The 18,057-nt window shown below is 41.2% G+C and overlaps 1 protein-coding gene across 1 annotated transcript; it reads left to right on the top strand.

Moving 5' to 3' along the window:
- Window positions 1–6,975: 6,975 nt before the first annotated feature.
- Window positions 6,976–17,214, top strand: hhipl1 (HHIP-like 1). Its single transcript, XM_034525222.1, has 9 exons — window positions 6,976–7,272; window positions 8,394–9,040; window positions 9,132–9,275; window positions 9,488–9,816; window positions 10,540–10,666; window positions 11,166–11,311; window positions 11,419–11,500; window positions 16,470–16,552; window positions 16,652–17,214. The coding sequence occupies exons 1-9, from the start codon at window positions 6,976–6,978 to the stop codon at window positions 17,212–17,214; spliced, it is 2,418 nt and encodes an 805-aa protein (XP_034381113.1).
- The last annotated feature ends 843 nt before the right edge of the window (window positions 17,215–18,057 follow it).

Here is an 18,057-nt window from a genome sequence, read left to right as displayed (position 1 = left end):
GCACATTGAAGAAAGCATAGGGTTATAATAAAAATGCAGCGGCCCTTTGGACGATCAACGCCCACAAGATCCTGACCACCTAGCCCGACCAAACACCTGCTTTGATTGAAGGACGACCTTGCTCTACCACTGAGCCACAGTCTGAGCCATTATCTGCCCCAAAAAATGTGTTGTTACTGCTGTTTACATTCCTCCAAATGCAATAAAAAAAATGCACAACAGAAATTTATTTTTTGTTGTCATGCTATGGTCTACAATTGGTATTTCATAATGACAATAAATGATGCTTGACAAATATAGAACAATCATTTGAAAAACAAAACAAAAAGTCTCTTTAACTGGAGTGAGTTTTATTGGTTGACATTAATGCCTGCGTTTTTACTTGATGCATCCGCGAGGGTCACACCATAATGTCAAATTACTTCACTTACTATTTAACAACATAACCAGAAAATAGCAGCAGCAGGAGTCATATCTCTAAGTGGAAGGGGATTTCCCAGGAAGAAGTGAACGGCAATGTCTGAACTTCTGTATAACCGCTGCCCTGTCCAGGCATTTGTGGTGTTTTTGTTTAATATATCTCAATAAAGATGTGCGGGTTAATTCTATCACTTTGTCTGATTAAAAAACAAAACAAAAATGTTTTTTTATTAAAAGAGGAGCTTTGTGAAATGCCAACAATGGGATTACATCAGATGTAATGCATTGCCATGATGAGATTGAGCGAGAGTTAAAGAGCGCTGGTGTCAAGACCCCCACAACGCCTCCGATCGTCCAAAGCGTTCTCTACTTGGTCAGACTCTTGGCTTAAACTTTCTAATGCACTGGGTGCACTGGGTCTCAGTAAACACAGTAACATTGTGAATTCAACAACAACACCTAAACATCAGATTTAGACAACAAAAATAGTAGTATAGTTTTAGGTTAAACTTCATGGTTGAGTTTCCTGTTTGAAAGTCCTGTGTTTGTTCAACTCATTCTGCCCCTCTCCCAACCACTATGAAATTACGCCAACACACAAAACCTCACTATTTTCTCTGAGCATCTAATAATGTTAGGGATACATTGTAGTTACTTAAAAAGTATGGTGCAACTCAAACAGGGTGCCCTTGGGCCGATATCAGATTGCGAAAGGTGCGACAAATGGCCTGGATCATCTCGCTAGGTAAACGTCTCTTTTCGCTGATGGTGAGTATGACATCTCATCTGTGGCATCTCTGTGGCATCTCATCAAGTGTTCAAATCCATCATTGTCATTTCTCCGCCCAGACTTTTTGCTGGTGGCCAGGGCAGCCCAGACGGAATCTCAAAAAAAGCAATGGTAAAGTAGAGAGAATATTGCTGTCAAGGTTGGATATTCTTCTCAGTCATATTTGTGTTCACTCGATCGTTGACAAAACTATGTGTAAAAATTAAACGCATGCAGTATATCTGGCTGACACATACTGCAGGTTGCCCCTGTGCCTTGTTCTATTTGTAATAGAACAAGGTCTGTTTTCTGTGTAGGTTATATACATAGACATCTATTTGTAATAGAACAAGGCAATAAAACCACCAAGCGATGACTGCATTGTTATTCCATGGTGTATCATTACCAGCAACAACAAATTAAAACAAGATGGCCAACAATTATCTATAACAATACAACACGGATGTAAATGAGTCATGGCTTATGCAAACAAACAGGTGCGATACCATGAAATTCTTCCCTTGAAAACAAACAGCAGCAGGACCACAAGCTGAGATCTTCTGTCAAGGTAAACCATGACCTCAGACAGAGAAAAGTTTCACACATTGAGTCACTTAACTGCAATGCTGCAGTTAGAAACACAAACATGGGGTTTCAGTGGACAAACCACATGTGTCGATAATAAAGTTTGGTATCCAAACAACAGCAAGAGACATGAGAAAGCATCCATGATGTCACTGAAATGCTTTTACAACAGGATTAAACGCTTGATCTTTGTCATTACCTATGAAACAGCTTTGGCTCTGGTAAGTTAATTATGGCCCCAACAAGGCTGATACATCAAATGTAACAATCCTTCATGAAAACTGTGCAGCTGTAAAACCTCAAGGCCTGAAACATACCCTATACGAGGAATTTTAATATTTTGAATTGGTAGATTTAAAAATATACTATCAGAACTTCTTAACATGGCCCAATGGTCAAATCAAGTACATTTTATTACTATTGCATCAAATTGAAACGTAATTTATCTTTTGACACTTATCGTATCAAGCCTCGAAAGTACTCTTTAGTTTACAGACACATTCCCCCATGACACGGTCCGAGTCATCTGTCTCAATCTGATGGGTTCGCAATAACGGCCAACAAAAGGATTCCGCTTTTTTTCTGCAACAAATCCTCATATTTAAACCCAATAGTGCCCAATAGCGTTGTCTAGAGAATTGAAAAAGAAGCTAGGACAGGTGTTAATGTCTATGGTTATGAGGGATGGAAGGTCTGTATATGGAATGTATCTGCAAGGAAATGAAAAGTGAGAGGAGAACTTTAAGTGAGAATCAAATGAGGGATAACAGATATTCCTGTAAATGAGGACATGGAAAAACATTGTGAGTAGAATGAAGAGATTGCTAAAAATTAAGAAAGGTTTAAAAACGTGTTTGTTCTTATTGAGTTTCAGGACTCTGTACTTCCTGAAAGACTCATATTTTCTTTTTTATGATTTAAGGACAAAGGGGGATGGGATAAAACATTTCTAACAATAACCAAGTTTTGATAGAGGTAGGTCAGTCAGAGAAAACCAATGCAGCACTTGTGACGGCCCCTGTCTATCACACTATGCATGTCTGGTGTTGCCAGCTATTTGTCTCTGTGTCCCTGAAAGTGTCACAGGAGCGTGGGTAGGACCTGGCTTAAACCAGCATTAGACTTTGTTATTAAAGGATAGGATAGTAGTGGCAGAGAGAGTGGGGGATAGTGGAGTAGGATCCATAATATTTGCAAAAACAAGGAATACAGTCATAGACTGTATATAAGAAGTGGATTTTAATGGGGGAGGATGTGCTCCCTTCGTCAGGCAAGTTAGTTAGGGAATTTCTACAATCCATGTCAAAGATTGGTATTAGAAGCTGTGGAGACACCTCTTATCTTGGAGTTTGAGGTCAACTGAAAATAAAAAATTGTTTAAAATTATTTTAACTAATGTGTGCATCACATCGTATTACGTCGAGCGTCTTTCTCTGCAGGTCATCATGATCACAACGGTGATCATGATGACGTGTGATGTACAGGCCGTGGCTGTACATCACAATCATGATGTACAGAACCACGGCCTCGGTAAACTGGAAACAAATTTACTTTATTTCTGCGTCGACGTATTCATTTGCTATTTTTTTCTCCTCTTCATAAGAGTGTGTATTGTTATAACAGGTAAAATAATAATACAATGTCAAGAGAATAGTCTTTATTCTTGTTCTACAATTTCATAAATACAACAAACTATAGGTTTTGTGTATATTATATGACTATATAAAAAAACATATAAGCTGTGATATCAAATTGCTTTTGTGGCTCCAGAAACATTTTTATTTTTGGTGGAAAATAGGGCAAAATGGCTTTTTGGATAGGAAAGCAGGCAGGACATATTACATTTAAGAATTCAAATAATAAAGGTAATGAAAAAAATCAAGGTTTATTGATGTTCAATTTGAGAAGGATCTGGCCAGAGGTGATTTATTGTATAGACTAATTGTAGTTGGCAGGAATGTTCTCCTGTATCTGTCCTTGTGAAAGCAGAGCATGTATACATGTATATACATGTATATAAACACCTCTCGGCAGTAGCAACACCATCCATATCTTCTGGTTATCTCTATTGTAGCATTGGTCTAATGATCTAGCTGACTTTAATAATGTATCTGTGGTTATAGTTTTAAAAGGGGAATTAGGTTAAAGAATTAGGTTATATTTACTCGTAAACCAATCGCCAACCCTTGCTATCTAGTTAAATATTGGTGTAACAGGTTCCCACACCGCTCCACAGCTGAGTCTAACCACTCCCCCAACCACCACAATTGGTAATTCTGAAGTGCAATGTTTGGGGGTTGACTTTTCTTAGGCTAGTTTTTTTCTTTTGTATGTGAGCTGCGCTCACTAAATGCGGGGCTACTCGTGGAGTCCTAAAAAGTAGGATGGGATCCAGAGCCTTCAGTTATCAAGCTCCTCTTTTATGGAACCAGCTTCCACTTTCAGTCCGAGGGGCAGACACAGTCACCTCATTTAAGAGTAGACTTAAGACTTTCCACTTTGATAGTGCTTATGGTTAGTTACTGTTCAGAACTGCTTTTAATGTGTGATTATGTGCTCTATGTTCTTATGGTTTTTAATTATTGTTTTTATTAGTTATTTTTATTGTATAGCTTTTAGGATGTTTTAAATGTGTTATGTAAAGTGTCTTTACACTTGAAAAGCACTATATAAATTAAATGCATTATTATTATTATTATTACATACCAGCTAATTATGCGAATGGTACCAATTAATTTCTTTATTCATTCAATTCAATTCAGTTTATTTTGTATAGCCCAAAATCACAAATCCTCCTCAGAGAGCTTTACAATCTGTACACATATGACATCCCTGTCCCAGGACCTCACATCGGATCAGGAAAAAAAAAACAATAATAGATAAAAACCTTTTACAGGGAAAAAAGGGAAGACACCGGATGAAAACGGATGAGTTAGTAAATTCATCTGTTTACTAAATAGATTTCTCAAAGCAATGTGTGAGTATCCAAAATACAATAGCAAAGCAGAGAGAGACTACAATTCATGACTTTATCACATTTTTGTTATTATTGTTACTGCCTGAAATAGATTAAATATGTGTTTTCTGTGTAGGTTATATACATAGACATTGTATAACATACAGAGTACTGGTTGTTAAGCCTATTTAAGGACAGTAAAACATTGTTGGCTTACCAAAGAAAACATGGGCATGCACGTTTAACCACCACTTCCACTGTATCCAGTGGACACCAGCACACTGCTGGCCTTTACAAGTTTATTTAGTCTCTTCCTGTCAGCTGTCGAGATGCTGCTTCTCCAGAAGACCACTGCATAGAAGATGGCTGATGCTACCACAGAGTCAAAGAAGTGCTCCCTGCACTCCTGAAGACCTCAGTCTCTTCAGCAGAAAGAGTCTGCTGTGTCCCTTTTTATATAGTGCATGTATGTGGTCAGTCCAATCCAGTTTATTGTTCAAGTTAACACCCAGGTACTTATAAGATTTTACAATCTCAATGCATTCCCTGGATGTTCACTGGTTCCGGAGGAGAGCGTTTACCCCGGCGGTCCACCATCATCTCTTTGGTTTTACCAGAGTTGATCTGGAGGCAGTTCCGCTGGCACCATTCTATAAAGTCCTGGTTAAGTTCCCTGTATTCCCTGTCATCGTCTGCAGAAATGAGGCCGACAATTGCAGAGTCATCAGAGAACTTCTGTATGTAGCAGTTAGCAGAGTTGTGTTTAAAGTCCGAAGTGTAAAGAGGAATGGTGCCAGAACTGTTCCTTGTGGGGCCCCAATGCTGCAGCACACTAGGTCTGACTCACACTCCTGTATCCGAACATACTGTGGATGGTTGGTGAGGTAGTCCAGGATCCATGCAGTGAGGTGGTGGTCCACCCCCGTCGGCTCCAGCTTGTCCCTCAGAAGCAAAGGCTGGATGTGTTGAAGGCACTGGAGAATTCTAAAAACATGACTCTCACAGTGCTTTCAGCCTTTTCCAGGTGAGAAAGGCAGATGCAGAAGGAGGTAGATGACAGCGTCATCCACCCCGAAGACAGATTGATAAGCAAAGTGAAGTGGGTCCAGAGATGAGCGCACCATGGGGCGGAGATGTACAAGGACCAACCTCTCCAGGGTCTTCATTAGGTGGGATGTTAACACCTCAGGAAATACCAAGCAAGCAACATCTGGAATATAGGACACATGTGGCTTCCAGAAGGTCAATAGTCTCAATATAGGCTTGTGAAACTGGTAATAATTTGCACTCTTGCGCTCAATTTTCGTGTAGTGATGTTCCATATAGCCTACTATTGAATCTGTTTTCAAGATCACAAAGACATAAATGTTAAATGGACCTGTACTTGTATGGATCTTTTCTAGTCTTCTGACCACTCAACGCGCTTTCACACTATTTGTCATCACTCACCCATTCCTACACTTATTCTTAAATGCCACCATGAATACGTTTGCTAAAATAAGTGCATTTCTTGAGTTAAAGTTTGAACGCCAGCCTATTCATTAATAGTCGCGCTTCATTAAATCCATTTGTATTTTAAATATTCATATTTCCCCATGCCATGACCTGGATTTGAAAAATAGACTAGGTGTAGTGTGCAGCGTTTCAGTAGCCTAGGTAGGCTATTCATATTGATATACCAGTAGGTCTAATACCATCAATATTATAACAGTTATGGCGACTATAGGCTACAGGAGTGAAACGATTCACACTGGGCAAGTTCGCCCTCTGCTGGGCAGAAGGAGCTGAGATGCATGATTATTCAACAATAATATGTTGCAAAAGATAATGCTTAAACTACAATAACGATAACAGAAGAACCCACAGGACCACAATGCATGTGTGCTCTAATTGTGATTAAGATGACGGACTTTTTCGTTTTCATTGAGATGAAATATACTGGGATTGAAGAGGGATATTCTTTTAGACTGCGACGTCACTATTACTATAACTATCCTGGTGATGCGTTATTATTAGCATTAGTAGTGGTAACTGCTAACTATCCCTCCCTTCCTCCAAGTGTGCAGATGTTCCGGGACAGCAGATGGTTTGAGTCCGCGCTCCCGACGCTGCAGCCCGGGTTGACCCAGCGGTGCACCACGTCAGATGGCCACATAACGGGACGACTGAGTCAGGGCAAAGTGCACACAGGAAGTCGCTTCTGCACATCTTTACCTTCCACGATCTCCAACCAACGCACGCCAAAATGCAGCGGTGTTACGGAGAAGGCTCGGGTCGACTGTGGCTCTCGCCGATTGTCATTTGTTGTATTTTGGCAGTGTGTGTACTCGCACGTGTCTTGTCACACCCGCAGTGTCTGGACTTTAAGCCGCCCTTCCGACCGCTCAGGGAGCTGGAGTTTTGCGTCATGTACAAGGAGTTTGGCTGCTGTGATTATCAGAGGGACCAAGAGCTGATGACAAAGTACTACCAGATTATGGATCATTTTGATCATTATGGATATGCCAACTGTGCTGGGTTCGTCCTGGAGCTGCTATGCCAGGTAGGCATGATGGACAAAGGTCGTTTGGCTCATGCGCCATTACTGTGACAAACAGCGAAACTAAGCAGAAGAATGACTACGAAACTGTTCAACAGAATGATATGATCGTAGATTAAATGTACAAAATGTTAAGGCATCCTCTTTTCATGAAGTTAACTGATGAGCTGAATGGAGGTAAAGTCATAGATGACTGATTTCTCTGAAAACTCCTACAGTTTTAAGGGATGGAAGCCTTGAGACCTCTGAGATGTTGATTATGCAACTGTATTTATTTCTGGGATCATCGGATCTCACAACAGGCTTACTAGTATGGGTTTCCCTGTCACTATCTCTATGTAGCACGTTGTTGCTTGTATTTATGAACATTTCTTAAAAACATTATATGCTTGCATGCACTTAAATATGACATAGCAGCCTCTTGTGTTAGTTGACAGTTACTTATTAATGACAGTACCAACATTTCCTATAGCAGGCTATAATGTCTTTTATTTGTGTAACTGCTATATTTTAAAAACTTTGGATAATCAATCTATTTTACACAGTTTTACAATCAAATCAGCTAATCAATTAGCTAAACAAACAAATCATTTATTGTTGGCAATATGAATAATTATATCTTATTAAAGCTGCTCCAATCAATATGTGTAGCTTACTATTGATCAAATTACTTTGTGCAAGGTGAAAGGAGTTGGTTGTGGTGATGAACCCACAAATAATTTTCACCTGACACTGAGGAGAACTTGCTTTCATCAACCCGGTTTCAGCAGCAGCAGGCAGCTGTCTTCAGAGAGAAGCTCTGACAAACACACTGCACACTACCTGCCCATCACTGAACAGCAGACAGTTAGTGACAGTTAGCTGGTGAACATAGTGTGCCACATAACGGGACGACTGAGCTGATCAAGACAAAAAATAAATAAAATCAATGTTATATTCATCAATTGGACAGAAACATGACTTGAAATAAATACAAATGTAGATCTTGCTACACAGTTGGTAGGTGATAAAATGGACCAAACAACAGTTAATGCACATTTAATAAAATCTCTACTTACTACACATCATCCTCAGTCTTTCTCATTATTGCCTTCTCTCCTCACCTCTCTTCTGTATCTGCTCAGGAATGCTCTCCATATGCAGCTCACCTCTTTGATGCGGAGGACCCAAGCACCCCAGTCAGGACCATCCCTGGCCTCTGTCCTGAGTACTGCTCCCAGTTTTGGAAGAAGTGCAGCGCCACCATCCCGTTCCTGTCTGACGACCCACACACAGCCGAAATCAAAGAAGACCAAACACTTCTCTGCCAGTATCTGAAGCTTGACGATGTGGACTACTGTTACCCTCACCTCCTCAGCAGCCAGAAGCTCACCCAGAATCTGGGCCGGGTTCAGTCAGACTCTGAGGGTTGTCTCCAGCTGTGCCTGGAAGAAGTTGCGAACGGGTTGCAGAACCCGCTTGCCATGGTGCATGCCAACGATGGCACGCATCGGTTTTTTGTGGCGGAACAAGTAGGTTTGGTGTGGATTTATCTTCCTGAGCGGTCCAAACTGGAGAGACCTTTTTTGAACATTACTAGGACGGTGTTAACGTCATCATGGGAAGGTGACGAGAGAGGCTTTCTAGGACTCACCTTTCACCCCAAGTACAAATACAATGGGAAGCTCTATGTGTATTACTCAGTGGAGGTGGGTTTTGATGAGAGGATTAGGATTAGTGAGTTCCATGTTTCAGCCAAAGACATGAATGTGGTGGATCATGCCTCTGAGCGGTAGGTATGGACTGATCTAGGTTAGCAAACAGCAATGGTCCAATACCAGCTCTTTGTCTTTTCTTACTTTTCATGTCCACTTTCCTTCCAGGGTTATTTTGGAGATTGATGAACCAGCATCCAATCACAATGGAGGGCAACTTCTATTTGCAGATGATGGCTACTTGTATGTTTTCACAGGGGATGGTGGAATGGCAGGAGATCCCTTTGGGAAATATGGGAATGCCCAGAACAAGTAAGATGTCCACAAAGGTTTCTGAAACTACACCTCAAATGATCTGAAGCAACCAAGAATATTCCCAATTTTAGAATATGTGGCAAAGAACCTTATTGGGCTACAATCTGATCCTTATTTTAGTCATACACATTTTTTTTAAAGAGTAATTGTATGTTTCTTTGCATTTGAGATCAAATCTGACTTTTTCTATATTACCACATCTATTTTAGGTCAGCTCTGTTGGGTAAAGTTCTCCGCATTGATGTGAATGACAATGAGAGAGGCCCATTGTACAGAATTCCTCCAGATAACCCCTTCATACAGGAGCGGGGGGCACGACCTGAGATTTATGCTTACGGGGTCCGCAATATGTGGAGGTGTTCTGTGGATCGGGGTGACCAATGGACCAAAGAGGGCAAAGGGCGTATCTTCTGCGGGGATGTGGGCCAGAACAAGTTTGAAGAGATTGACATCATTGAGAAAGGTCGAAACTTCGGATGGAGAGCCAAGGAGGGCTTCTCTTGCTACGACAAGAAGCTGTGTGCCAACAGCTCGCTAGGTAGGCATGCTATGTTCGGAAAATAGTTTCCTCTTTCGACTGCGTACAGCAGCGTCTCCAATCGTTGTCATGAAGGGCCAGAACTATCTCTCTATATATATATATATTTATTTATATATAGAGATATATATTTATATATACAGATATATATTTCTACATATATATATATATATATATATATATATATATATATATATATATATATATATATATATATATATATATATATATATATAAATGGAACATGCTGGCAATTATAAAATGCTAACTTTATGTGGAAAGAAGGACTGGTAGCAGCAGCACAGTCTGTGTGGACATGAAACGGGTGAGAGATGCAGAAGTTCAGCGAGGCAGCTGGCAGTGTAGCCCGGGCATTAGGCATCACAAGTCACTTCAAATTAGTAGAAATTTCATTGTTCTCTCTACTATGTATAACTGTCACCATGCCGTTTTTGTGGGATTACTACGCTTGTTTCCAATATTTGCTAAAGAAATACCCCTAAAAGGAACCACACACTGGCATTCAGTTGGACGTATAATCATTAGCCATAATCATATTATTTAAAATAATATAAAAATATATGTATTAACCTTTTAAATCTACTTTTACACATAAAAGCATGTTTAATTAAGTAAACAAATGGCTTCATTGTAACGAAATGGCTAAATAAGATGAAGGATGAACTCAACAATACCAATAATGACCCTCGGGATTGTTCACAGATGATGTCCTCCCTATTTATGCATACCCTCACAAGATGGGCAAGTCAGTGACTGGTGGCTATGTGTACCGAGGCTGTGAATACCCCAACATGAACGGCATGTACATATTTGGAGACTTCATGAGCGGGTAAGGTCGAATCTGGTAAATATTTCTTCAAAATAACACCAACCTCAGAAACTGCTGTTGTTAAATGCTTTTGAGGAATGGTAACAACGTGATGTCAAACATAAGCCTAAAGATAACTGGCATAGGTGTTTGTTTAATGCCTGCAATACCTGCATTTGATACATTCAATGTATAATTTCACAATTGTCTAATTTAATTATGTTATTCTGGATAGAATATAAATTGTGTGTCTGTCTCTTGCTCATCTTCTGTGTGTTTAAGAGTTTTTTCCTTCTCTGAAATGAAGGTCAAAGGACAGAGAGAGTTATATGCTGTTCAGACTGTAAAGCCTCTTAAGGCATTATCTCAAAGGCTGTTTAAAAGTACTTTGGGACATGTAGGAAAACATAAACCAAAGTAAAAGTAAACAATACTTGTTAGTACGGCAAAAAAGTTCACACGACGATCAATCATTAATTGCACTGCACATTAGAGATTGTAGATTTCATTCTTTTTTCAGGCGTTTGATGAGTCTGCGGGAAGACAGAAACACAGGGAGATGGAAATACAATGAGATATGTATGGGGAAGGGCCTGACCTGTGCCTTCCCTGGACTCATCAACAACTACCACCAGTACATCATCTCCTTTGCAGAGGATGAAGCTGGTAATACATGATCACATGCACGCCCTCAAACTCAGAATGCATCTTGAGTTTTGCACTAGTTGTAATCTGTCCATGTGTAATGTCATCTTAATGTAATGTTTTGTCAGGCGAACTGTACTTCATGTCAACTGGAATACCGAGTGCCACATCACCTTCAGGAGTCATTTATAAAATCGTGGACCCCTCCAGGTGAGTAAAAGGAACTCTGCAGCTATGTATTCCTGCCTGCGTTTCGAAGGTGCAGGTGACTGGCAGTGATGAAGACATGACTGTCCACAGTCTTCTTCAAGACACTGTCCAGGATTATTTCAGGTATATTTAGGTTTCAGCAGAACATGTGCATTGGTATAGTTTTTTGCAAGCGCTCCACTCAGCCACTCAGTCAGTTCAACACTGTGGATGTGTCCGGTTGATCTTGCTCATACAGAACAGAGACAAGAAGGTTTAGTCCATTACTGTCACTGCTAGGGCCTAAAGATATGGAAAGGTCTATGTTGCGGCAGTTTTAACGGTTTTAAACACTGAGTAACATAATTCAATTCAGATTATTTTGTATAGCCCAATATCACAAATTACAAATTTGCCTCAGAGGGCTTTACAATCTGTACACATACGACATCCCTGTCCCAGGACCTCACATCGGATCAGGAAAAACTCCCCAAAAATAACCTTTCACAGGGAAAAAAGGGAAGAAACAGAGGAGGATCCCTCTCCCCGGATGGACAGATGCAATAGATGTCACGTGTACAGAATGAACAGCATTACAGAGTTACATAAACACATTACATGAATATGACAATGTATGAATGGAACTCCAATCCATGAAACAGAAGGAGGTAGAGAGGAGGGGGGGCGGGGGGGCGGGCAATCAGCAGGGCTAACGCGGGAGGCCGGCTCACCAGGCATCAGACACCGCCAGGTCAAATGGACCCTATGAGACGTGAAGTCACAACGACTCCGGGGAGGAAGCAGAGTTAGTAAGGTGCAATGGAGAGATGTACATTCATCCATAAGGAGAGAGAGAAGAGGAGATAGGTGCTCAGTGTATCCTAATATGACAATGTATGAATGGAACTCCAATCCATGAAACAGAAGGAGGTAGAGAGGAGGGGGGGCGGGCAATCAGCAGGGCCAACGCGGGAGGCCGGCTCACCAGGCATCAGACACCGCCAGGTCAAATGGACCCTATGAGACGTGAAGTCACAACGACTCCGGGGAGGAAGCAGAGTTAGTAAGGTGCAATGGAGAGATGTACATTCATCCATAAGGAGAGAGAGAAGAGGAGATAGGTGCTCAGTGTATCCTAAAACATCCCCCAGCAGCCTATAAGCCTATAGCAGCATACCTAGGGGCTGGACCAGGGCAAACCTGATTCAGCCCTAACTATAAGGGCTATTAAACAGGAAAGTCTTAAGTCTATTCTTAAATGAGGTGACTGTGTCTGCCTTCCGGACTGAAAGTGGAAGCTGGTTCCATAAAAGAGGAGCTTGATAACTGAAGGCTCTGGTTCCCATCCTAATTTGTTGGACTCTAGGAACCATGAGTAGCCTCGCATTTAGTGAGCGCAGTGGGGCAATATGGTACAACAAGCTCCTTAAGATGTGATGGTGCATCACCAATCAAGGCTTTGTAGGTGAGGTGAAGACTTTTACATGTGATTCTTGATTTTACAGGGAGCCAGTGCAGTGCAGCTAATACAGGAGTAATGTGATCTCTTTTCTTAGTTTTTGTGAGTACACGAGCTGCAGCATTCTGGATTAACTGGAGGGACTTAAGCAGCCTGATAATAAGGAGTTGCAGTAATCTAGTCTGTAAGTAACAAACCCGTGAACCAGCTTTTCTGCATCTTTTTGGGACAAGATGTGCCTGATTTTTTAAATGTTACGTAGATGAAAAAATGCAGTCCTTAAGATTTGCTTAACGTGGGAGTTAAAGGACAAGTCTCGGTCAAAGATAACGCCGAGATTCTTTACAGTGGGTTGGATGCCAGGGAAATGCCATCTACAGAAACCACATCACCAGATAATTGATCTCTGAGGTGTAAAATAACTTCAGTTTTGTCTGAGTTTAACATCAGGAAGTTGCAGGTCATCCATTTTTTTATGTCTTTAAGACATTCTTGAATTTGGTGGCCATAAAAAACAATAGCTCAGGGAAGCGGTCGAGATAATCCACTATGCCAGGAAAGTGTAGATTTAACCATGATTGGCTACATATGGAAAAGTACATGTCATGGGTTACAACATACAAAGACCCAGACGAACACAATGTTGTGTGTGTGGTGGCAAAAGATTTTACATTTCAAACATGGGAGTGCCGGCATGAACGAGCCATGCTAACGGAAGCAGACAGAGCACTGCTGCTAGAAAAGCTACAGCTAGCAAAGCTACAGCACCCCCATCACCGGCTATCGCACCACAGCGAGGGCAACTGCTACTCCGAGCAGCACGCCTCTCTTTTCGGTAACAAGCAGGGGTTGATAACCGATGCTGTAAAGAAAAGTGAAGTCTTAACTGTGGAGGTAATGTGAGCACTAAACGTTGCCAATTCGCATTATTCTTTTAAATCATCCGAAGATGCCAGCCTGCTATTTCAACGAATGTTCCCCGATAGCTTTTGCCATAAGCTATCGGGGTCGGGCTCGCTCCTCACTTCAAAGAGTCTTGAAGCAAAGGGCTGATGTCATTCTGATTGACGAAAGCCTGAACCACTATTTATAGTCCAAATAGATAGTTTGATTATAAGAATAAATTTAATTTCATTGAAGGTATACTGTATGCTTTGGAATTCTCGTTGTTAGTTTAAATACTACATTTTCATGTATACACCGAGATTTCACAAAATGTTTTGTCATGAAAAAGTCATGGAAATCCATTGGTCAAAATGTGTATGAACCCTGCTTATAAAATGATCATGAGGTAAAGACCAAGTTTAAGGTATAGAGAGCAGGCCTTCTGGTTGTCCCTGTCAAAACGAACATAAAAGATGTTCAGCTCAACAGGGAGGGAGGTTTCGGTGGTTGGGGGGGTGGTATTGGGGGGTTTGTAATCCGTAATGGCCTGGATGCCTTGCCATATGCATCAGGGTCGGAGTTGTTGTTAAAGTATTCCTCAGTCCTTAGGGTATGGATCTCCTTGGCTCTCTTGATGCCCCTCTTCAGGTTGTCTCTGGATGAGCTGTAAGCTTGCGCATCACCTGATCTGAAGGCGGTGTCGCGTGCCGTCAGTAGTAAGCGGACCTCTCTGCTCATCCACGGCTTCTGATTTGGTAACGTTGTAATGTGTTTGAGGAAGGTAACACTATTGATTTTGGTGCTGATGTAGTCCAGAACAGAGGAGGCAAAAGAGTCTATGTCCGTGTGGGAGTCCAAGCGGGCCTGAATGGCAAAGATACTCCAGTCCGTGTGTTGAGACCGGTGTAGTCCAGAACAGAGGAGGCAAAAGAGTAAACATGTTGGTAAAATTTGGGGAGTAAAGAGTGGTTCAAGTCACCCGCAACAATAAAGGCTGCCTTAACGCATCATCTCTCTCTACCGATAAGCATATTGCATCACTTCCGGTTGCCAGCTTAGCAGCTAGCGATGGCTTCCTTCTCTTCCGCTCCCTCTCACGCTCACTCTTGCTCAGTGTGTCACATATTTAGCTATTATTGCTTTGTATGTGATTTTAAATATGATTCTTGATTTTACAGGGAGCCAGTGCAGAGCAGCTAATATGGGAGTAATGTGATCTATTTTCTTAGTTTTTGTGAGTATACGAGCTGCAGCATTCTGGATTAACTGGAGGGATTTAAGAGACTTATTAGAGCAGTGTGATAATAAGGAGTTGCAGTAATCTAGTCTGGAAGTAACACACGCGTGAACCAGCTTTTCTGCATCTTTTTGAGACAAGATGTGCCTGATTTTTGAAATGTTACATAGATGAAAAAATGCAATCCTTGAGATTTGCTTAACGTGGGAGTTAAAGGACAAGTCTCGGTCAAAGATAACGCCGAGATTCTTTACAGTGGTGTTGGATGCCAGGGCAATGCCATCTACAGAAACCACATCACCAGATAATTGATCTCTGAGGTGTTCAGGGCCGAGTAATGTCTTTAAGACATGCTTGAATTTTAGCGAGCTGGTTGGTCTCCTCTGGTTTGATCGATAGATATAATTGAGTATCATCTCCATAGTAATGAAAGTTTATGTTTCCTGATAATGTTGCCCAAAGGAAGCATATATAAAGTAAGTAAAATTGGTCCAAGCACAGAACTTGTGGAACTCCGTGAATAACGTTGGTGGTCATTGAGGCTTCATCGTTTACAAATACAAATTGAGATCGATCTGATAAATAGGATTTAAACCAACTTAGTGCGGTACCTGAAATGCCAATCGACTGATCCAGTCTCTGTAATAGGATGTCATGATCAATGGTGTCGAACGCAGCACTCTGGCGGCTCTGGCATTACGGAGAGCCTTTTTATATGTTTTAATCACGCCAAACTAGGCGTGATTCTTACAGATTGGTGGAACACCATATGCTTTCGAGCTTTTGTGAAGTTTGCTTTTGTGAAGTTTGCTTTAGTTTGCGGGTCTGAGGGTTATACCATGGAGCAAACCTCCTTTCTCCTTTTCATTACTTTGTTTTTCTTCCTTGTGTTTCTACCTACATAACACAAAGGAAATGTAGTGTGTAATTTGTCATGTACAATAACTGCTCACTGTGTAGATAGTATATATAGTTCTTGGAAATAGACATACATCTGTTCCTTATTACAAACACAAGCATGTCATTCTTCTCTGTGAGCCTGAGGGATGTGTAGTATCAGGATCATATTTGGCCTGAATGTAAGTTTAGATCAGTGTTTTCCTTTGCTGTATATGGAGATAAAATTGCCCGTCTGTATTTATATAAATTCATATAAAAATGTAAATGAAGCAGTATTGGTAGTAAAGTGAGAGGCCTGCCATCCTAAATCTCACTCCTTTGCATGCTTCGGACAGCTCAGGGCTCTCTCTGCTCTCACAGCCATTCAGCTTATTTAACTGTTCCTCGCCATTGTTGTGGCTTGAGATGCTTCACAAAAGACTGGAACATATTGTGTTTTTGTCCGCCTGCTTATATTATTGTCTCTTATGTGCAACAATATTTCATTCGGTTTTGTTACTCGTTTTCAGACGTGCTCCACCAAGACAATGTCACTATGACCCTCTTCCTGTTAGAGTGAAAAGCAACCTCATCAAGTTTGTTCCCCAGGAAAGTGAGTACACTACCTCACTACTGACTAATTACAAAACCAATTCAATCTGTAACAGTCATTAGTTTATATTCACATTTTGTTTTTTTCATTCTCCTTTAGTATTAATTGGTGTTGAGCCACCAAAGAAAACCCTGCCTGAGCCACCACCCACGGAGCCCTTCGACTGGCTCCAAGAGTTAATTGATCGTCTAGGAGGACCAGAACCGACCACCCCGTTACCAACCACAACTACCACCAAATCAACAAAACAATTGAGGCGGAAAGGCAGACACAGGAAGGGCAAATCCAGAACGGAAAGTACACCCGAGCTCCAGAATGGAGTGGTGAGGCTGGTTGGGGATGAACAGGGCCGCAGCGACCGTGGACGGGTGGAGATCTACGTTAACAGGGACTGGGGCACCGTGTGTGATGACCTATGGACCACCAAGAATGCTGCAGTGGTTTGCCGGCAGCTGGGCTTCAGGTATGCTCTGAAGGCAGCCAAAAATTCAGAGTTCGGGGAGGGGAAAGATCTGCAGATTCTTCTGGATGATGTTCAGTGTGTAGGAACCGAGTCCAGCCTGCTGGACTGCAAACATGCTGGTGTGGGCACACATAACTGTGCCCATTATGAAGATGCTGGAGTGATCTGTGGCAACTTGCACTACATTGTTGAAATCTAAATGGTTCACTACTATGAAATCAGGACTAATTATCCGCAACTCAACCTTTTGTCCTAAAAATAAACCAACACCAAATTTAAATGTTAAAAACTGGTATTTTCAATCTGATCTTGGTGGAGAATTTTCTCATTCCCATTGATCATTTCCAGAAGCTCCAATTAAGATAAACAGTATACATGTGCTCTAAAATGACTGTATTTGGTTGTCAGTCCATCACAAAAGGTAAGAGGGACATCTTTGAACAAGGAGCATGGCACTACTTGTTGTCATAGGAACCACTGGTAAATGCAAAAGCTTTAGGGAATCACAAAGTGATGTAGGTTTAGAGATCTTCGAGCACAAACAAGGGCAATCTGTTCTTCTAGAGGTTATTTATCAGAGAACCTGCAGCTGGGATGTAATTAACTCTGAAACAATATCTAAGGGTGAGGTTTTCCTTCAGTCATGTTTTACTTGCCAGTAGTGTCTCATTGTTTTTTTGTCAAAGGTAAATGTTTATATGATTTTACTTTACATTTTCCATCACACACTTGAATGTTTAGTTTGAAGGTTGGAATTTGAAAGTCTTTTGTTTTTCAGTGATTTGACATCTAGTGTCTGAATGTTATATTTCTTCGTGAATGTTCAATGCCCACTGAATGATGTATGGGAGTGTTATGATATGATTTTAGTAAATCCTTTGAATAAAAAGCTTTCTAGTCTAAACTGGCTTCCACCCACACTTCTCTGCCTGATATAACTCGACATCTGGAGGCACTGTTTCATGAAAACGTCCCATATATGGAAAAGAGGACACGGTAACTGTCATGATCCCCTGTTTGTCATATGGGTGTCAGCCTGGGC

The sequence above is a fragment of the Cyclopterus lumpus genome, chromosome 22 (genome assembly GCF_009769545.1).
Source record: "Cyclopterus lumpus isolate fCycLum1 chromosome 22, fCycLum1.pri, whole genome shotgun sequence".
NCBI classification, from domain to species: domain Eukaryota; kingdom Metazoa; phylum Chordata; class Actinopteri; order Perciformes; family Cyclopteridae; genus Cyclopterus; species Cyclopterus lumpus.
Note: the sequence above shows the minus strand (reverse complement) of the source record. Positions and strands in the feature narration are given on the sequence as shown.

Bases quoted from the DNA above. Each gene is read 5' to 3' on its own strand.
- hhipl1 (XM_034525222.1), top strand. From the start codon at position 6,976: ATGCAGCGGTGTTACGGAGAAGGCTCGGGTCGACTGTGGCTCTCGCCG. The intron at 9,276-9,487 runs GTAAGATGTCCA...CATCTATTTTAG, and splicing joins TATGGGAATGCCCAGAACAA to GTCAGCTCTGTTGGGTAAAG. The intron at 9,817-10,539 runs GTAGGCATGCTA...GATTGTTCACAG, and splicing joins GTGTGCCAACAGCTCGCTAG to ATGATGTCCTCCCTATTTAT.